The sequence below is a fragment of the Schistocerca nitens genome, chromosome 1, assembly GCF_023898315.1.
Source record: "Schistocerca nitens isolate TAMUIC-IGC-003100 chromosome 1, iqSchNite1.1, whole genome shotgun sequence".
In the NCBI taxonomy this organism is placed as follows: domain Eukaryota; kingdom Metazoa; phylum Arthropoda; class Insecta; order Orthoptera; family Acrididae; genus Schistocerca; species Schistocerca nitens.
In genome coordinates this window covers 765,175,204-765,198,125 of record NC_064614.1, presented here as the reverse complement: position 1 = coordinate 765,198,125, position 22,922 = coordinate 765,175,204, and the positions used below count along the sequence as shown (strand labels likewise).

Sequence of the window (22,922 nt, the reverse complement as noted above, 5' to 3'; positions counted from 1 at the left end):
AGACTTAGATCACAATTTAATGTTGATGAAGAATAGGCTGAAGTTTAAGAGGCTAGTCTGGAAGAATCAGTACCCAAAGAAGTGGTAATAAGAGATACACTTGATGTTCTCTGAACCTATACTACTGCGATAGTGAATAGCTCAGCAAGCATTTTAATTGAAGAGGAGTGGACATCTCTAAAAAGTGGAATCACAGACGTTGGAAGAAAAATATAGGTACAAGGAAGATAACTGCAGATACACCATGGTTAACAGAAGAAATGCTGCAGTTAGCAGACTTGAAATAAATAAGCAGTGTAGGTAAGCGAAGGCGAAATGGTTGCATGAAAAATGTGAAGCAGTCGAATAAGAATTGACTGTGGCAAGGACATACAGAATAGTTAAAATACTTTTTGGCAAAATTAAGAGCAAAGGTGGTAACTTTAACTGTTCAATGGGAATTCCAATCTTAAATGCAGAAGAGAGAGCGGGTAAGCGGAAAGAGTACTCCGAAGGCCTCTGTGAAGGCGGAGTTGTCTGATGACATGATAGAAGAAGAAACGGGAGTCGATACGGTAGAGATAGGGCATCCAGTATTACAATCACAAGTTCAAAGAGCTTTCGAAGACTTTTATCAGATAAAGCAGAATGATAGAACACATTTCCATCGAAATTTCTAAAACCATTGTGGAAAGTAGCCTCAAAACGACTATTCACGTTCGGCTGTAGAATGTCTGAGACAAGTGATATACCATCAGACTTCTGGAAAAACATGATCTACACAGTTCCGAGAAGATAAAAATATAAAACTGATCATGTGTTAGACTACGATCAGTTCAGCTTTAGGAAAAGTAAAGGTAACACAGATACACTCCTGACTTTGAGCTTGATAATGGAACCAAGTCTCAAGAAACATCAAGACACGTTCATAGGATTTGTCAATCTAGAAAAAGCGTTCTACAGTGTCGAATGTTTGAAATTATGAAAAAATAGCAATAAGCTATAGGGAAAAAAATTGTTCAAATGGCTCTGAGTACTATGGGACTTAACTGCTAAGGTCATCAGTCCCCTATAACTTAGAACTACTTAAACCTAACTAACCTAAGGACATCACCCATGCCCGAGGCAGGATTCGAACCTGCGACCGTAGCGGTCGCGCGGTTCCAGACTGTAGCGCCTAGAACCGCTCGGCCACTCCGTCTGGCCTATAGGGAGAGACGGGTAATGTATAATATATGCAACAACCAAGAGATAACAATTAAAATGGAAGACAAAGAACGAAGTGCTTGAATTAATAAGGGTGTAAATCGTGCATGTAGTGTTTTGCCCCTATTGTTCAATCTATACATCGAAATGCAATGACGGAAGTAAAAGAGAGGTGCAAGAATGGGATTAATATTCAAGTTGATATAATCCACTGATGACGTTGCTATCCTCAGTTAAAGTGAAGACTTACAGGACATGTGGAACGGAATAAACAGTCCTATTAAAACAGAATACGGATTGAGGGTAAATTGAAGAAAGACGAAAATAATGAGAAGTAGTAGGAATGGGAACAACGAGAAATTTAACGTCAGCGTTGGTGCGCACGAAGTAGATGAAGTACTGTGCATGGTTTTAACGGTGAACTGGAGGATAAACATAGCCTCACGTACAAGCCATTTAATGGCCTAAAAAAGTCATGTTGTATAAAAAAAATTTATGTTATATTATGTAATCAAGTAATACTGAATGTGTCATTTTAATGGTGTAATGACCTAGTCTAATATTTCGCCTTGTAAATCCCGATCGAGTAAGTAAATAAATAGAGAAGAATGCTTCAGTTTCGAGAAATATCATAATGCGGGAACATAAAATGCCTTCCAAAATTATGATACATTGTGACATCAGCAATATAGACCTATTGCTTGGCCGTCTATTCGACGACAGTCCTTGAAAATGCCAATGCGGTTTTCTTTCGAATCTCTAGGATTCGCTCCTCGCGTGATCTATGGTACACCGCTGATGGGAAAGGAGAAACTTCTTTCACAACAAAGCAATTGGACGTCCATAGAAATTACCAATGCTGACTGCCGGATATTGTTTTGATTGGTTACTTCGGGACCAGATTACCTTGTACTAAACTCCTTTCCGAAAGTTACGTTCATGGATTTGGTTCGAGGATGTGCCGGATTCAGTTTCTTAACGCCATCGTTTCCTGCGCTGAGCTACGTTTATTACAACTTTGGGTATATAGTGTACAGCTGTTTTTTATTACAAATATTTACTTCATATACACTGACAGGAAGAAGTCGCAACACCAGAAAGTAATTAGAGTAATGAAGTTTCGGGAATACATTTGTCTCGGTAACATACTGAAGTGTCTGACACTAAAGTGACACAGGTTAATGTAAGCTCGAAGTTATCCGTTGGAAACGTGAGATGCTGGTAGGTGTAAGAGCCAGAACGCTAAATGCAAGCATGCGAACGAGCATGCATTGTGTTCTACGGGTGCCGGATGTTAGTTGGTGGGACGGAGTTCCACGTCTGTTACACTTAGTCGGTCAATACAGGAACGGTTAATGCTCTTTGTGGATGACGCTGTAGTTCTCGTCCGATGATGCCAAATATGCAGTCGGTTGGAGACAGATCTGGTAATCGAGCAGGCCAAGGCAACATGTTGGATTACAACAGCAATTTGGGGGCGAGCCTTAACCTGTTAGAAAACACCCCTGTAGTGCTGTTCATGAACAGCAGCACAAAAGGTCGAATCACAAGTCTGACGTACAAATTTGCAGTCAGGGTGCGTGGAATAACCACGAGATTGCTCCTGCAGTCATACGAAATCGCACGCCAGACCATAACACGGGGTATACGTCGAGTGTGTCTAGGACGAAGATAGGTTGGTTGCAGGTTCTCGATTGACTAATCAACACACCGCCATCACTGGTGCCAAGCCAGAACCAGCTTTAGTCAGAAAATTAATTAGTGAGCTCTCGCTTGACACCACTGAAGACGCAAATAGCGGTGGGTTACAGTCAGTGGAACGCATGATGGCTCGGAGCAGTCCCTGAAGTAACCGATTTATAACAGTTCATTGTGTCACTGCCGTGCCAACTGCTGCTGAGATTGCTGTTGCAGATACAGTACGTTGCGCCAGGGCCACAAGCCGAACACAGTGGTCTTCCCTCTCCGGTAGTGCAACATATACGTGTGGAGTTTGGTCTTCTTGCGACCGTACCTTTCTTGACCACTGCTGCTAGCTACCATGTACAGCGACTATACTCTGGCCAAGTCTACCTACATGGAACATCCAGCTTCTCGTAGCTCTATTGCGTGATCTCGTTCAAACCCAGGTGTTGATAAAGGTGTCTCTGTCGTTTTAATGGCATTCTTTACTAGCATCAGCTCAGCACGTCCAGTCTCAAAGGTACCTAATGTTCACGACCATTACAGTGTATACTTAAAGCAAACGTCCTCATAGTGGCGTTACTGGTGCCATTCTTATGCAACTGGAGCAAAATCTGAATAGACATCATCTTTCAGATGCAGGAGCACGCCTACAAACTTTCGTTTATGACGCATAACTCCTTCTAGGTGCTGCGATTTGTTTTCGTCAGTGTATTTTAAGCTCATTTTAATACATTTTTTCTTAATCTGCTATCTGAGGAATTTCATCTCTGATGCCATTATACAATTCTTGTTTGCTATCCAAGCTCAGATCCGTAAAGTAGCAACGGAACGGATGGTATTTTATACAATTTCTGTTGTGTTTCTTTAGCTATCGTTTTGTTTAATGCCCTTTTTGTATTGGTCCACGGATACCCAGAAATTTTGCGGCCCTATTCTGCATCTACATCTACATCATTTGTCTACAATTCACAGTTAGGTGCCCGGCAGAGGGTTCATCGAACCACCTTAAAGATATTTCTCTATCGTTACACTCTCGCGGATAAAACGAGCACTAAAATCTTTCTGAACGAGCTCTCATTTCTCTTATTTCATTATGATGATTTCTCCTCACCAATAATATAGTTTCGCAATAGGAGGAAAGAATGGAAATGGGCGTTTGGCGTCACTGGCCGGGAGGCCCCTTGCGGGACAGGTCTGGCTGCCTTGGTGCAGGTCTTATTACATTGGTCACCACATTGGGCGACCTGCGCACCGGATGGAGATGAAATGGTGGTGAAGACAATACAACACCCAGACCCTGAGCTGAGAAAATCTCCGACCCAGCAGGGAGGGAATCGAACCCGGGCCCGTAGGACGGCAATCCGTTACGCTGACCACTCAGCTATCGGAGCGGACGCAATAGGGAGAGAGGGTTGTTGAGTGAAATCCTGCAGCTGCCATAAATGCCTTTGTTGTCACCTTATTTCACGTTACACCTCCGTGGCCCTTTCTTCGCTATTTCGCGTTAGTACAAAACAATCTTCCGTCACTCCCGCCTTATCCGGGTCCCACATCACATACATTACTCGAGAAGAGGGCTGACTAGCGTGGTGTAAGGATTCTCATTACTAGATCTGGTGCACTTTCAAAGAGTTGCTTTTTCCACTGCATTACCTATGTGATCATTCCATTTTAAGTTATTTGTTATTTTACGGTATATTTATAATTTTCACTTATGGACCGTCTGACAGCAACTGAATAAAACACAATTTTAGTGCCATACGCGTTTCGCCTTTATTTTCTGCAAGGCATCATCAGTGGCCTGGAATATGTACATATGTTAGCTATTTGGATTACATTTTTGTCACTGTGCATATAGGTTATAAACAGTTCTGGTGGTTGGTATTTCCTATTAAGTAGTAATGTTTTGAACTGTACTTACAGGTTGCGTAGACAGTTTCTTACATATTACGCTCCTGTTGCATTTTTGGTGTTGTTCTTCTTCCTATGAGCGCCAATTTGCTGTTTTTTCCCGCATTCCACAGCACTATGCACTGAGCGCTTGTTTCAATGTAATGTTTGGTTTCTGTTGCCGACTGTCAAATGTTTTTGCCAAAGATCGAATATTACTGCCAAACTTATGAGTGTAACTATTGAAGTATCTGTGGTCTGTTGAGTATGCATTTGTGTGTGTGTGTGTGTGAGAGAGAGAGAGAGTGTTTTTTGGTGTTGTATTAATTTAATTTAATTTTATTGTATTTATTTATTTATTTTTGTTTTTGTCCTGTGTATGTGTGTGTTTTGGTGTAATATATATTTGTTATTTTAATCGTAAGTATTTACTTGAATCTACAGACTTCACATTTGTGTGATTTTTTGTGTAACCCAGAACGTACCACAACCAGACTCCAGACAACGTTGCAGAGTCTTCTGCCTGGTGTAGCCACCAACAGCGACTGCCATGGAACGGGCGGACAGCGACCTGCAGGCGCTTCTGGGTCCCGGAGCGTCCATCCGGCGTCTGATGGGCGTCTGGTGGTCCCAGGGCCGGTGCGGCCGTATCTGCTCCGCCGCCTCAGCCTCCGTCACGCTCAGCTCTTTCGTCTGGCTGTCCACATTCACTGGACTCAAGCTCGTACTGGATCCACCGCAACAGCTCGAGGACATCGCACTCTGCTGTTTCGTTATTGTTCTCTGTTCCGGATTTCTTGCCAAGGCAAGTATTAAGACTTGTACATAGTGGCAGATGATATTACCTTTGATGACCCAACAGTTACTTGCGAAATGAAGAAAATCTGTGTTCCTCATGCTCCTGATATGGTAAAGAAATAGATAATTTTTTTCATCGAACAGCTATTATGAATCAAGATACAAAGAAATGGCTGGCATTAGCTGCCAGAGGGCATTGATTTAAATCATTCGGGAAAGTTGAAAATTTGAGGACAGGATTCTAGCCTGGATCTCTTGCTTGCTAGGCAGATTCGCTGACCACTGTGCCACCTGGACAGTGACATCGCACCGGCACAGACTTTCCTGGCATGCCTCCCATTAAATCCAAATTCTCAACTACTGATGTAGATCCTTTGCCCATTATCCACATTACTCACGGCATTTCGCCGATTTCCATAAAGGTTCGAGAGTGGTGTGAATCTGTGATTGTCTTCACGTTAATTATGTATGTATTACAAGGATCACTACATCAGTGATATGTGGATAAGTTAAGAATTTTGGTCTGGTGGGAGATTTGCTTGGGAAGCCCAAGCAGTTGTAATGCGTCCAGATGGCACAGTGGCCAGTACATCTGCCTGGCAAGTAATAGACCTGGACTCCGATCCTTGTCCGACACAAATTTTCTACTTTACCCATTGATTTAAATCAGTGCCAACTAGTAGCTAATGTCGGTCATTTCTTTGTGTCTTGATTCACAATCGCTGTGGGATCAAAGATGTGCCTGTATTTTCGAACAACTCCAAAAGAACAGACATCACATACAAATTTATGTTTCTCTACAGGGTGGAAAGGCTCGTCAACAACATCTCTTGTCGCACGTAGTATGCAGGCAATTTGACATTCCATACTCCCATTATCTTCTGTCATTCGTGGAACTTTCTGTTTGGTTTTTCTTCTTGGCACCATACTGTCTTTAAGGTTTTGACAAAGTTCCGGAGTGACACGCCGTTTTCCCTCACCCTGTGTTTCCCTATCTCAAATGTTGGTGTCATCTTCTGCCCATACGCTACGTTGTAATAATGCCATACTTCCGCGAAATTTTGAATTGTAGCTTGCCACAAACTAAGTTGTGCATCCCAGTCATTGTGGTGACTTCTGACGTAGTGACTCAACATTCTCCCTATCGTCCAGTGAATGTGTTCCAGTCTGCCTTTTGCTTACGGCTGTAATATGCTTCTTCTTAATTTAGAAATTAGTAACAGCTGACAAAGTCCCTTTATCAGTTCTGATATGAAGTTAGTACCTTATTCCATAATCAGCATTTCTGACATTTGAAGTGCCAAACATAAATGACCAATTACTGACCATGGCTTGTGCAATTGTGTTGGCTTGTTGACTTGGAATAGCTATAAACTGAGGTGACAAAAGTCATGGGACACCTCATAATATCGTTTCGGACCTCCTTTTGCCTAGTATAGTGCAGCAACTCGACGTGGCATGGACTCAACAACTCGTTGCAAGTCCCTGCAGAAATACTGAGAAATATTAAGGCATGCTGCCCTCTATAGCCGTTCATAATTGCGAAAGTGTTACTGGTACAGGATGTTATGCCCAAACCAACCTCTCAGTTATGTCCCATGAATGTTTGATGGAATTCGTGTTGGGCAGTGTAGGTGGCAAAATCATTCCCTCTAATTGTCCAAAATGTCCTTCAAACAAATAATTTACCACTGTGGCCGGGTGGCATGACATCATTGTTGGGAAAAATAAATTCCATGAACGGCTGCGAACGATTTTCAAGCAGCCGAACACAGCCACTTACAGTCAATAATCGGTTCTTTAGGAGCAGAGCACTGAGTCCATTGCCTTTAAACACACACCACACCATTATGAAATCACCACCAGTTTGCACAGTGCCTTTTGCAACCTGAGTCCATGGCTTCCTGGGGTCTGCGCCACACTCGAACCCTGCCATCAGCTCTTACCAACTGAAATCGGTACTCGTCTGACAAGGCCACGGTTTTCCAATTGTCTAGGGTCCAACCGATATGGTCACAAGTCCAGGAGAGGCGCTGCGCGCGGTATCGTGCTGTTAGCAAAGGCACTCGTGTCAGTCGTCTGCTGCCATAGCCCATTAACGCCACATTTCGCCACACTATCCTAACAGATCGCTCGTCGTACGTCCCGCATTGATTTCCGCGATTGTCTCACGCAGTGTTGCTTGTCTGTTAGCACGACAACTGTACGCAAACGCCGCTGCTCTCCGACGTCAAGTGATGACAGTCGGCCACTGCGTCGTCCATGTTGAGAGGTAATACCTGTAATTTGGTATCCTCGGCATACTCTTGACACCTCGGACCTCGGAATATTGAATTCCCTAACGATCCAAAATGTAATCTCCCATGTGTCTAGCTCCAGTTACCACTCATCGTTCAAAGTCAGTTAATTCCTCTCGTGCTGCCATAAACACGTCTAAAACAATCTCACATAAATCACCTGAGCACAAATGACAGCTCCGCCAATGCTGTGACCTCTTATATCTTGTGTCTTGTCTATGTGATACTACCGCCATTTGTGTATGTGCATGACGCTATACCACAAATTTGGTCATATGAGTTTATTTCCATAGACCTCATAAAGTGACCTATTATTATTAGCCTGTAACAATTCCCTGTTCAAAATGACTTAGGATGTCCAAATCGATCATATCAAAGGGTTTTCTGGCCTCCAGTAAACTCTGGTTTGGAATACGCTTATGATTTAATTTGGCTGCTTGTGTGGATAGTGTACAGTACTTTACATATTGTTCTCAAATGGTTCAAATGGCTCTGAGCACTATGGAACTTAACATCTAAGATCATCAGTCCCCTAGACTTAGAACTACTTAAACCTAACTAACCTAAGGACATCACACACTGCCGGCCGGGGTGGCCGAGCGGTTCTAGGCACTACAATCTCCAACCGCGCGACCGCTACGGTCGCAGGTTCGAATCCTGCCTCGGGCATGGATGTGTGTGATGTCCTTAGGTTATTAGGTTTAAGTAGTTCTGAGTTCAGGAGACTAATGACCTCAGAAGTTAAGTCCCACATCCATGCCCGAAGCAGGATTCGAACCTGCGACCGTAGCAGTAGCGCGGTTCTCAACTGAAGCACCTAGAACCGCTCGGCCACATCGGTCGACATATTGTTCTCTGCCCTCTTATGTGTTCGCCACCAACGTTGTCCTGCTACAGGTCATTCTGTTGATCTACAATCTCCAAGTTCTGCTAATACATGATCATGTGACTGTTTTAACACTTCATGTCACCTACTAGCTGGTACCACAATATGAGGTCCAAGATTATTTTTTTACATAACACTTTGTCGTGAAAGAGAACTGTGGATGCATCGCATGTATCTTACAATCCTTGTCACCAGCTTGCACATTCCTTGACTTTACAGACGTGAGACCTGCTCAATGTAATACACAAGTTTTTGACTCAGGCTATCGGCATTTTTGTGTTTACTGACAGGTCGATGCATCACCTCAAAACGAATTCACAACATGTTAATTGGCTTGATGGTTCTTTTAAACCTGATAGCCATCTCAGATCTTCATGATCTGTTATGACGTAGAATGTTCTTCCATACAAATAACACCAAAAATCTGTGTTCTCTCCTGTCAGCTTCCTAATCTCATATGCAACAGAAGGCATGGTTGCTTGTGATGCATTACATCTCAAATTCCTTCTCAGAATCGCTATAGCTTACATCGGTCCATTTTTTTACAATTCTTTCAACTGACTGTACGCATCTTCACGCTCCACTGACAAGTGGAACGTCACTCCTTTCTTCAATAGATGAGCAAGTAGCCGTAACATTGCCTCAAATTTTAGTACCAAATTTGTCTAGGCCACGTCCCTGGACAGTTAATCACACATTGCTGACAAACCATTCTAGATATTCTCTGAGTTTCAACTTAATCTGTCAATTTTCTTGAAGTTTCTATTTTCGATAAATTTGGTTTAAGTCTGACTTTGATGCTAATGAATTCTAAACAGCACTATCATTTGCGACTGTGGTTTTACTTTTCACAGGCAGTTAACACAGAGTACGCTCCTATGAACGACGCAGAAGATTTCCTTCCTCACTTCCGTAGAACATGCAATATTCATCATGTTTTCTTAGCACTGTCTTCTGGTTTGCTAAGACAGAAATCGTAGACCATTTAAGAATATTTCTCACTGACATTGAGACACATTTATAAACATAAAATGTCCAGCAAAACTCCAAAAATAGAGTAACTGCCTCATACATATGTGTAAAGTGAACTCTCATGGGAATGATTAATGACTTCCATACCTCATCCACTAATCACAATACCAGGTCGTCATTCTGGGACTGGAAATATTATCAATGATCCAAAACAGACACATGGAGCTCAAATATTCAAGAAATTACGTCATGGTGACGTCTTGTCACATCTGAAACTGGGACACTACGTTTTCCTGGAGATCCGATGAGCGATTGTACTTCAGTCTGATACAGACACAACATTCTCTGCAGGAAGAATCATAAGTTGACTCATACCTTAAATGTACTCTCTAAATCTACATCATACTCCGCAAGCCACCTAATGGTGTGTGATGGAGGATACTTTCGGCACCACTGTCTGATCCCTCCAACCCTGTTCCACTCGCGAATAGTGCATGGGAAGAATGATTGTCGGTAAGCCTTTGTATTGGCTCTAATTTGTAGGATTTCTCCTCGTGGTCAGTACGCGAGATGTATGTGAGGGTAAGTAACATGTTGTCTGATTCCTCCTGAAAAGTGCTGTCTCGAAATTTCAATACTAAATCTCTCCCTGATGTACAACGTCTGTCTCGTAACGTCTGCCAGTGGAGTTTGTTCACCATCTCCATAACGCTCTCTCACCAGCTAAAAGATCCCGTGACGAAATGCGACGTTCTTCGTTGGATCTTCTCTATCTCCTCTATCAGTCCTACCTGATAGGAATTCCAGATAGGCGAACAATACTCAAGAATCGGGCTAACAAGTGCCTTATAAGCCACTTCTTTCGTGAATTTCCTTAAAATTCTTCCTGTGAATCTGAGTCTTGTGTCTGCTTTTCCCACTATCTATTTCATGTGGTCATTCCACTTACGGTCGTTCTGGATAGTTAAGCCTAGATATTTTACGGCAGACGCTGTCTCCGGCTATTTGTCATCAATAATGTAGCTGTACAGTAGTGGAGTTCTTTTCCTATGTATGCGCAATATGTTACATTTATTAATGTTCAGGGTCAACTGCCAGGGTCTGCACCATTCATCAATTCTCTGCAGGTGGTTCTGCAAATTCTTACTATCTTCTGGCGTTGCTACGTTGGTACAAACAACTGCATCATCTGCGAATAGCCTTAAAGAGCATCAGACGGTTTCTTCTAGATCATTTATATATACTGTGAGCAGCAACGGTCCTATCACACTTCCCTGTGGTACACCGGACATTACCTTTACCTCTGTCGATCTAGTTCCGTTAAGAGCGACATATTGAGTTATGTCTGTAAGAAAGTCTTCAGTCCAATCGCTCGTATTTTTTTTCATTAAACGGCAATGAGGGACGGTATCAAATGCCTCACTGAAGTCAAGCAACACGGCATCAGCCTGAGCGCTGTTGTCCACTGCGCTGTGGATGAGGATCATAGCGAGCTGAGTTTGGCAAGGTCTCTGTTTGCGCAATCCATGTTGATTTTTGTAGAGGAGCTGTTCATTTTACAAAAAATGTCATAGTTCTTGAGCGTAAAACACGTTCCATGATTCAACAACAGATTGACGCCAACGATATAGGTCTATAATTGTGTGTCTTACAGCCTTCCTTAAAAACGGGAATGACCTGCGCTTTTTTCCAGTCATTAGATACCTTTCGTTGCTCAAGCGATCTAACATAATGTACTGCTAGAAAGGGAGCAACTTCTTTTAAGCAAGTTCTCTCTTTATAGCATCTTATAGGTATCTCATCTGGTCCTAAAGCCTTTCCACCAGTAATCGATCGTAGCTGATTTTCAGTTCCGCGATCAGTTATCTCAATATCTGCCATTTCGACGTTTCGCACGACGATTGAAAGGAGGGACAGTGTTACGATCTTCCGCGGTGAAACAACTTCGGAAGACCTAATTCAGTATTTCGGCCTTCTCTCTGTTGACTTCCGTTTCGGAGCCGGTGTGGTCGCTGAGAGAATGAATAGATGAGTTTGACCCACTTATTGATTTTACATACGACCAAAATCTCTTAGGGTTTTTACTCAGGTCGGTTGACAACGTCTTACTTTCGAGATCATTGAACGCTTCTGTCATTGCTCTCTTTGCGCTCATTTTCGCTTCGTTCAGATTTTGGTTGTTATCTAGGTTTTTACTTCTCTTGAATCTGAGATGAAGTGCCGCTTGTTTACGTAGGTCTTTCCTGACACGGCTATGAAACCATGATGGAGCTTTCCCATCCCTTAAAACCTTACTCGGAACATACTTGTCTACGGCATATTGAACGACGCGTTTGAATTTTTTCCATTTGTTCTCCAAATCTTCGTCCTCATCACCAAATATTTGATGCTGACTGCTGCGATATTTTGAAATTTGTATCCCGTCACCCTTGCTGAACAAACATATCTTTCTACCTTTCTTGACATTCCTTGTAGGACCCGTCGTCACAGATGCTGTCACAGCCTTATGATCACTGATACCTTCCTCTACATAAACTGATTCGATAATTTCAGGTCTGTTTGTTGCCAGGATGTAGAAGACCTTACCCTATCGAATTGGTTCTCTAACTATCTCCTAAAGGTAATTTTCGGACAACACATCCAGAAGAATGCCACACGACTCCCTGCCGGTGGCACCAGTTTTGATGGCATAACACTCCCAATCTATACCTAGATACCTAGCAAGTTGAAGTCACCCCTTATTACAGCGGCATGATCAGGAAAATTACTAATGATATTCTGGAAGATCTGTCCGAAGCGCTCTACAACTGCAAATCCTGACCCAGATGGCCTATAAAAGCATCCGATCATCATTTTTGACCGTTCCTTGATACTCAATTTCACCCAGATTAATTCACATTCGGAATCCGTGATAACCTCGCTAGATTTTATCGATTTTCTTACTGCAATAAACATTCCTCCGCCATTGGCGAGCCGGCAGCGGTGGCCGAGCCGTTCTAGGCGCTTCAGTCAGGAACCGCGCGACTGCTACAGTCGCAGTTTCGCATCCTGCCTCGGGCATGGATGTGTGTGATGTCCTTAGGTTAATTAGGTTTAAGTAGTCCGATGTTAAGTTCCATAGTGCTCAGAGCCATTTGAACCATTGGCGACTAACCCATCCTTACGATAAACATTCCAGTCTGAACTTAGGATTTCGTTGTCATTGACGTCTGGCTTAAACCAGTTTTCTGTTCCCAATACTATCTGTGCATCAAACCTTCAATAAGCGATACTAATTCTGGGACCTTTCTTTGGATGCTCCTACAGTTTACTAAAATCATATTAATCTTTTCTATCTCTGAAATGCGAGGACCAAGATTCTCTGAGGTCGCTGTGGCTGGTTTAACAGGGTAATCGTGTTTGCTCCCAAGGGAGGGGTCCCCTAACTTAAAAAAGCCCCATGTGCACGCCACACGTACCCTAGTAGCCGCTTCCTGAGTGTAGTGCACTCCTGATCTATTAAGGGGAACCCTACAATTCTGCACCCTATAGCGGAGGTCGAGAAATTTGCATCCGATACCATCGCAGAGACGTCTGAGCCTCTGGTTTAGATCTTCCACTCTGCTCCAAACCAGAGTACGCAATCAACTCTGGATACGATGCTACAAATAGACAGCTTAGCCAGCACCCGGCGTGCTTTGGTATTTGCCTTCACCAAATCAGCCAGCCGCCGAAAAGAGCTGAGGATGGCCTCAGAAACCAACCGGCAGGCGTCATTCGTGCCGACATGTGCCACTACTTGCAGCGGATTGCACCCAGTGCGCTCGATAGCCGCCGGCAGTGCCTTCTCCACATCACCGATGAGACCTCCCGACGAACATACCGAATGCACACTGAAATTCTTTCTCGCCTGGCGTGCTATCTATCTGAGGAACTCCATCACCCGCCTATCACTGGAGCTCCCAATAACTAGCATTCACCCCCTGTACTTGTCCGGACTGGGCAGGAAAATCGACCGCTTGTCCAACAGGAGAGGCATCCAGAGCTGGCTCACAGTTATCATCAACACTGGGAAGCACCTCCTACCTGTTGTTAAGACGTAGGCAGCCAGCCGCACGGCCTGCTCTCTCTTCCGCCTTCCGCCCAGTGACACACTAACCCATCACTGTCTGCCACCCACTCTGGAGTGAAGATGGACCGGTCAGATGTTGCGTGTCGGAAGCCACAGTGACGTCCGGGCCACAGGGGGATTCCAGTCACACCAAAGGTGTCGCAGGTCTCGTCACTGGCGCCCCGACGCCACCGCAACTTCGAGCATTAGTTAGAAGCTTGTCGACGGTAGCAAGTAGTGTCAAATAGCACTACTGAGTTTGAAAATATACCAAATGAGAAGAAAGTAACACTAAGAGTTAGTGTGCAGATTTCTCACTGAACTCTGAGACCGCAAGTTATTAAACACCGAAATACGTTTCTTTACACAGAAAATTGATACTAGGAAGCCGCCCTAAGCAAGAATATTCTCAACGCAAAAACAAAAACTACATTTAATTTTCTACCCACTAGTCTACACAGTAAAATACACACGTACAGTTCACCTCTTTGCAGAAGCATGTGAACAAAGAATAAATTAATTTACTGTTTATCACACAAGTGCTGCTGCAGCTCTAATGCGCGTCCTCTCGGCTCGGCTCCTGTGTAGTTGTTGTATCATTTATTCGAGTCATTATTGCACCCTTTCGTTACGAATAAGCAATCTGTACCATAAGCTGGCTTTTAGTTTTCAATTTAGTTTCAGACTGTGTATGGCTGCGAGTCCCTTGGTCTCTCCAAATGTCAGTAAGGTTTATTGTGACAAGTGGAGCTACATGTTTGTAGGTCGTGTTCTTCATCTATAAAAGTGACGCCCTGCGAGAGCTGCTGCAGCTGCTGTCCGACGCCAGGAGAAACTACGGGGACGGCAAAAGCAGTCGGAGCATCCGGCGCCGATACCAGAAGCTGTCACGGCGCCTGTACCTCTGCATGCAGGTAGTCGCCTACACTCAACGAAAACTCCGCGCATATAATTTTTAAATTATGTTTCATATAATATTGTTCAAATTTCTTCATACGATAAAAACTAGGATTATTCAACAAGATACATCCGTACTCCAGCAAAATTTTTAGCTTTACGCTACTGTGATAAGTAGAGCGCAGATGTTGAACAATAACTCATTTTCAAGCTTATCTAATCCTTTCAATAAAGCAGCCATGTTATGTTCTGTAACTGTGTACTAGGATTACGCAGAGTAATATGAGCACGTACCTAATAAATGGCAGGAACATCTTGTTACCCAAAACAGTCTAAATTCTTGTGGCGATTACATTACATATATCCTGAACTGTGGTCCATGGAATGTTGTAACTTTTCTTAAAGTAAAGCTGTCAAAATTCTTGAGAGAGGCTTTACTATCGTAATAGACCTTTAATTATCTTTTTAATACGCGTTAAATGCCTCACTCATATCAACATAGACCTTTTGGAGGGCAGTAATGACATCTGCATCTACATCTTCATGGATACTCTGCAAATCACATTTAAGTGCCTGGCAAAGGGTTCATCGAACCACCTTCACAATTCTCTATTATTCCAATCCCGTACGAGCTCTGATTTTCCTTATTTTATCGTCGTGATCGTTCCGCCCTATTTACATTGGTGTCAACAAAATATTTTCGCTTTCGGAGGAGAAAGTTGATGATTGGATTTTCGTGAGAAGATTCCGTCACAACGAAAAACGCCATTCTTCTAATTATTTCCAGCCCAAATCCTGTATCATTTCTGTGACACTCTCTCCCATATTTGGCGATAATACAAAACGTGCTTCTGATGACTTTATTAGTCGATAAACGACAGCGTCATCTACAAACAACCGAAGACGGCTGCTCAGACTGTCTTGTAAGGTGTCAGGCAAATCCAACAACTTCCACGAAAACCCTGACATGATAGCAAATCCGGCAGTATGTCACATAGCTCCGAATAAATCCTGACATTAAATTAACCAAAGTAATACGATCAACGAGTGAGCAAATGGAATACCACAGACTAACACAAGAACGCCTAAATGCATGTCATACCTTCCCACGGTGAAACAGACGCAGTTCCGAGGGAAGAAACGAGAACAGAAGCCGAGAGCAGAGTTATGTAGGCTAGGAGGCCCTACGATAAGGGACGGACACCCACGTCGCCAGCCGACCGCCAGGACCACCCCCCAGCCCATGTTAAAAGATAGAGCCCTCCAGAAGAACAGTATAGATCTTACAATAACACTAAAAGGACCACACTAACTGAAAGTTTTAGCATGAGACTATACGCGTCTCTGTTACGTTGCAAACGTTAAAAATATTGCCCCACCACGAAAATTATAACGTTTCTCATTGGATAGGCAGAATTTTTGTAGGCGGAGCTTAAGGTTAACATTGAGACCCTGATTGGTCAGTTGAAAACACAGCCAAATACCTTTTTCTTTTAAACCAACTTCGGTAAATTGTAGTAAGGAGAAGTTAGGAAGGAGTTGCTTCCGAGACGGCGAGGTGCGTGGAGCTGCGCCGCCCGCCGCCCCCTGACACTGCCTAAACACTGACAAGGTAATGAACGCACGCGGTGCCGCCATAAGGCTTCACTCAGAACTGCAGAAGTCGCATTTGTTACATCCCCTTTTTGCGTAATACTAGTGTCGATCGTCAATTAAACTTCGTGGTATTCACATTTGCTACTAGAAGTTAAAATCTGAAACGTGATGGTTTTTCTGTTATATAATTATTGAGAAGCCACATCAGCCACTGTAATTTACAACAAGTTGAATAAGTAATTAAAGATAATTGAGGGTCACTGTAGACCATTTTGATAGTTTTCTCTTTTATGAAACTCAAATCTAGATTATAGATGTGATACGGCATAGGTCATCCAACGATCCATTGTAGAACTTGGAAACCCATTCAGGGAATATTCGTTCACATTTTTGTTGAACAGAGTTGGTTTTTATCATCCCGTATTAAAATATTTCCTTTTATCAATAGTGCAATTTATAAACAATGTTTTTTGAGTAGAATAAAAATTCCAGTCGTAAACTTAACTACGTTTTCGACGTTATTTTACCAGCTAACGAAAAATAGGAAAGCCTTGAACCTCTTCCACTAAATTTAGTTAGTATTAAGATTCTTTTACAAGGAGTGCAGTGGAGCTGACGCTGAAATCATTAAGTATTTAATTATATCATCGCTAGTCTCACTGAACTCTTCTGAACTCTACATGTCATGCGTGGTCTGGCGTCTCCTTACCAGCAACAGGTCCCAGGTTCAAACCAGTCAATTCCCTAAAAAACACGCTCAGAGCGTCTTTGCGTGAAAGTGGTAAGGAGACACGACTTAGAAGAAACAGACACCACGTAGAATGTAAGAGTCTCCCAAATCGTTTTTATTGATAACGAACAGCAAAGGGCCTATAACACTACCTTGGGGAACGCCTGAAATCACTTCTGTTTTACTCGATGACTTTCCGTCAGCTACTACGAACTGTGACCTCTCTGACAGGAAATCGCAAATCCAGGCCATAACTGAGACGATATTCCATAAGCACACAATTTCACTACGAGCCGCTTGTGTGGTATAGTGTCAAAATCCGTCCGGAAATCCTGGAATACGGAATCGATCTGAAATCCCTTGTCAATAGCACTCAGCAGTTCATGTGACTGAAGAGCTAGTTGTGTTTCACAGGAACCATGTTTTCTAAACCCATGTTGACTGTGTATCAATAGACCGCTTCCTTCGAGGTAATTCATAATGTTCGAACACAATATATGTTCTAAAATCCTGCTGCATATCGACGTTAATGATATGGGCCCGTAATTTAGTGGATTACTCCTACTACCTTTCTTAATATTGGTGTGACCTGTGTAACTTTCCAGTATTTGGGTACGGATCTTTCGTCGAGCGAACGGTTGTATATGATCGTTAAGCATGGAGCTAATGCATCAGCATACTGCGGAAGGAACCTAATTGGTATACAGTCTGGACCAGAAGACTTGCTTTTGTTAAGTGATTTGAGTAGCTTCACTACTCCGAGGATATTTACTTTTACGTTACTCATGTTGGCAGCTGTTCTCAATTCTAATTCTGGAATATTTACTTCGTCTTCTTTTGTGAAAGCATTTTGGAAGTTTGTGTTTTTAGTAAATCTGCTTTGGCAGCACTGTCTTCGATAGTATCTCCCTTGTTATCGCGCAGAGAAGGCATTGATTGTTTCTTGCCGCTAACATACTTCACATACGACCAGAATCTCTTTGGATTTTCTGCCAGGCCTCGAGACAAAGTTTCGTTGTGGAAACTGTTATAGGCATTCTCGCATTGAACTCCGCGCTAAGTTTCGAGCTTCTGTGAAGGATCGCCAATCTTGGGGATTTTGCGTCTGTTTAAATATGGCATGTTTGTTTCGTTTTTTCTGCAACAGTGTTCTAACCCGTTTTGGGTACCAAGGAGGATCAGCTTCGTCGTTTGGTAGTTTATTTGGTATAAACATCTCAATTTCTGCCGATCCTAATTCTTTGAATTTAAGCCACATCTGACCTACACTTGTCTTATTAATTTGGAATGAGTGGAGATTGTCTCTCAGGTAGGCGTCAAGTGAATTTTCATCTGCTTTTTGAACAGGTATATTTTTCGCTTATTTTTCGAGGATTTGGAGATTACAACACTCAATCTCGCTACGATAACCCTGTGTTCACTAATCCCTTATTTCATTCATATGCTCATTAAGCCCATCTTGCACGGTCATAGTCCTCTGATGCAGAGCATTTCGCCTCAGAAGATGCAGTTGCTACGATGTTCGTGTTCCACGATTGGTTTTTGACACCTAAATGTGATTTCCTTGTCCTTACGTCTGTTTTCGGTGTCTTCAGTCTGCTTTCACAGATCTCACTGTAAACTACGATATAATTGGTTACGCCGTTAAAGAGCATTTCATGCTGAAGTTTACACCATTAGTGTACCCAGAGGAAAGTCACTGGTCGAAAAGTAGGATTATTTCACTACAGGACGTCACGCTACAAGCAGAAAACTTTCATATAAGTGATTTAGACCGTGGAAGAGTACACACTTACAACCTTCACCATCATTTACATTTGATAGGAGAAAGCTTTAATTGTATGGCGTTCTCCACATTTAAATACAAACTTACGATAGAGAAAATTGTAGACACTGACTCGTTGGATCACATTACATATTCCTACTGCGCGGTAGTGGAATTGTAAACTTCTGTCTCCACGTTGTTCTTCCATATGACTGACAAACGCACCAGCTTCCCGAACATGGTTCTCGATGAAACTTAGTTTGCGAATGGAGCACTATGCTCTTCGGTCTGTTTTCGTGGCAATAATCTAATTATAGATAACAAATGCCTTCACATCCCTCGTGATTCTGCCAGTAAGTTTAGTGTTGCTTAAACTGTTGTGTTTATCATATGATTTCTTCGCTTGTACTATGCGTGTTTTCATGACATTCGACATATAATCTCTGACTGCTATAAGTAGAAACATTTATTTAGTGGCCGATGTCAGTATTCCCTCGTTACATGTCTTCTGAATGAGACCTGACGGTATAACAACAAAGCAGCTCAAACCTTAGATATACACTAACAGCTCAAATGACTTTCAGAAATATTACAAACCTACGTAATTTATTTGCTGCTAAGTAAAAAAACATATTAGGAAAATCAAATATACACTATTTCTTAAAAGTTCATCCGATTCCAATAACCTTACATGAATAAAGATAGAAACTGCGCGTGAATTTTAACTGATGCATCGAAAGTGAAAATTACCTTGGCACTAGGTGTAAATTCCAGCTTCACTCGGTTACCAATGGATGTCTCCTGATGTACTCGGCCGTTGGCTCCACTAATCACTTTACTGGACACGCTGGAGACTTCACTTTAAACACAGTTGTGAGAACATGCTGAAAATATCATTTCTCAACGGGGGCGAAACATCACAGAACTTATAGCTGCACTACTAGCATTTTGCTCACAATGAGCTGCCTCAACGAAGGGTCTGCGGTGAGGAGAGTAGGGATCTCGCACAGCATCACTGGTATCGAAGGTCGCCTCATCATCTCACGGCATGCAATTTTTTTTTTCATTGTGGGGATTTGTGAAAGATTTAGTTAACGTGCCTTCCCCTCCAACATCTCTTGGTAAACTGCAAGCCCCGTAGCGACAGCATTGAACTCAATAGCTCCAGGCAAGTTCGCAAAAGTATGTGATAAGTCTGACTGGTTCTTTGTCTTGCTTACGATGGAATGCACATTGACACTCGTGAATTGTAAATGAAAACATTGATTCCAAACGTAATTCTATAAAGTACCCAAATATTGTACGTCCTTGCATGTAAAATACATACTCTTGTAAAATCACTTTGTTCCTTAGAAAATAAAAGCTTTCAAATTCCGAGGAGTGTGTTAAGTTCACGCTAAGTATTTATCTTCAGTCCCTGTACAAAAACTAGTCTTGTGAAATCGGATGAACTTTTGGAAACACCCTGTGTTTATCCCCGAATTTTGTTATTATTTCGCCCAGACTCTTAATGTCAGGCTACAGCATAGTCCAGCCATAGACGTAAAACACTTGCTTTTTTTTCCACAGGTGGCTGTGCTCCAAGGACTCGCCGCGTGGGTTTCCACGCCTGTGTTGGTGCGCGTCTTCCTCAGCTCTGACCACAACTCGCTTGAATCTGCTCGCCAGTTCCCCGTACCCCTGTGGTTCCCTGGAAATATGTACTCGTCACCAACGTATGAAATACTCTATATTCTTCAAGCTTTCAGTCAGCTGGCAGCGACTCAGTCTTCGCTTTGCGTAGACGCCTTTTTCATTCACATGATTCTGTTGGTAGCAGCCGAACTAGAAGTTCTGAACGAAAATATCTCAACTATGCAAAAGATTCATCTTTCGTTTCAAGAAACGGAATATCAAGAACATTGGACTATAACTAAATATAAAGAACGGACCATAGAAAATGGTTACCTTCATACAACTGCGTACCTGTCGTCAGAGGACTTCTCAGGCGAAATGTACCTACAGTTGGTCAATAACATTCAGCATCATCACGTAATTCTCAGGTAAGCAACAGCAGTTACTGGGATGCCGACGTACGTTGTATTTGATAGTTTTCATCCGACCAATTGAATTTCAGTATTGTCACAAATCAAATATATATCATCAGGTATGATATTAATGTAGCTAGAAAACTTTCATAACTGTGAATAGCGTTGATTCTACACTGGATGCGAGAAGTGCAGAATCATCGCGTGATAGTAACGCTGCTACAGCACGGAGAAATTGTACAAAAAGCACCAAATTCTGACGACGTATGTTCTGCGTTGATACAAACAAAATCATTTCATTCAGGTGATCTTTCACGGTACAAATGAAAATGAATATATTCACATTACAGGTAAAAAAATTGTACTGTCAGGGGTCAAAATCACTGTAAATGTTTTTAGTCAAAGAATGGTACAGATACCGTGGAGTTTGTGTTCCAGTTTTGTATCGAAAGAAGTCGTCTAAAATCGTATCAACTGATTCTTCCGTCGCTGCGTAGTAGAAAAACTCTACAATTGTAAGTGATAAGTACAAAATTTTCGATGTTCCTGTAATCCCGACGTACGTTGTATTTGATGGTTTTCATACGACCAATTGAATTTCAATATTGTCACAAATCAAATATATATCATTAGGCATGATATAAATGTAGCTATACAACTTTCATAACTGTGAATGACGTTGCTGAGTTTTGGATTTCAAATCCATCATCAGACTACGTTACCTCATGATGGTATGTGAGCTGAAAATCGGTTAACTAGTTGAATTAACGCTGTGGGACATCCGCAGTTCTGTGCATTTTTTCATATCTTAGTTGAGACTCCATTTCTGTATCTTTTACCAGAAAACGGTTGTGTATTCACACCTCACATCAGTCAGTACAATTACGCTTACCCATCGAGGCTCCAAATCAGTGATAAATTATGGGTATATATGTCATACAATGAAATGGTATTATAAACCTGTATTGTCATGAGAGACTGAATTAGTTGTTGTGTTGCAGACAAGGCTTTGGAGAATGGGGGGGATGGCTTCCATTGTAGGCGCGGTTCCATTTTACTAACACACACACAAGTAGGTAAAAAGAAGAGGGCTAGTAGAAATCCTTGGGTAACAGAAGAAATACTGAATTTAATTGATGAAAGGAGAAAATATAAAAATGCAGTAAATGAAGCAGGCAAAAAAGAATACAAACGTCTCAAAAATGAGATCGACAGGAAGTGCAAAATGGCTAAGCAGGAATGGCTAGAGGACAAATGTAAGGCTGTAGAGGCTTATCTTACTACGGGTAATATAAATACTGCCTATAGGAAAATTAAAGTGACCTTTGGAGAAAAGAAAACCATCTGAATGAATATCAAGAGCTCAGATGGAAACCCAGTTCTAAGCAAAGAAGGGAAAGCAGAAAGATGGAAGGAGTATATAGAGGGTCTATACAAAGGCGATGTACTTGAGGACAATTTTATGGAAATGGAAGAGGATGTAGATGAAGATGAAATGGAAGATACGATACTGCGTGAAGAGTTTGACAGAGCACTGAAAAACCTGAGTCGAAACAAAGCCCCGGGAGTAGACAACATTCCATTACAACTGCTGACAGCCTTGGAAAAGCCAGTCCCGACAAAACTCTACCATCTAGTGAGCAAGATGTAGGAGACAGGCGAAATACCCTCAGACTTCAAGAAGAATATAATAATTCCAATCCCAAAGAAAGGAAGTGCTGACAGATGTGAAAATTACCGAACTATAAGTTTTATAAGTCACAGTTGCAAAATACTAACGCGAATTCTTTACAAACGAATGGAAAAATTGGTAAAAGCCGACCTCGAGGAAGATCAGTTTGCATTCCGTAGAAATATTGGAACACGTGAGGCAATACTGACTCTACGACTTATCTTAGATGAAAGATTAAGGAAAGGCAAACCTACATTTCTAGCATTTGTAGACTTAGAGAAAGCTTTTGACAATGTTGACTGGAATACTCTCTTTCAAATTCTAAAAGTGGCAAGGGTAAAATACAGGGAGGGAAAGGCTATTTACAATTTGTACAGAAACCAGATGGCAGTTATAAGAAACCAAGGGAATGTAAGGGAAGAAGTGGTTGA

The 22,922-nt window shown here is 42.2% G+C and overlaps 1 protein-coding gene across 1 annotated transcript in view; it reads left to right on the top strand.

Moving 5' to 3' along the window:
• The first annotated feature begins 5,311 nt into the window (after positions 1-5,311).
• Positions 5,312-22,922, top strand: part of LOC126199619 (uncharacterized) — a 45,338-nt gene continuing 27,727 nt past the window's right edge. Inside the window, exons 1-3 of the mRNA XM_049936582.1 lie at positions 5,312-5,566; positions 14,569-14,718; positions 20,362-20,834. Of these exons, the coding sequence (XP_049792539.1) occupies positions 5,312-5,566; positions 14,569-14,718; positions 20,362-20,834 (878 nt within the window). The remainder of the gene's footprint in view (positions 5,567-14,568; positions 14,719-20,361; positions 20,835-22,922) is intronic.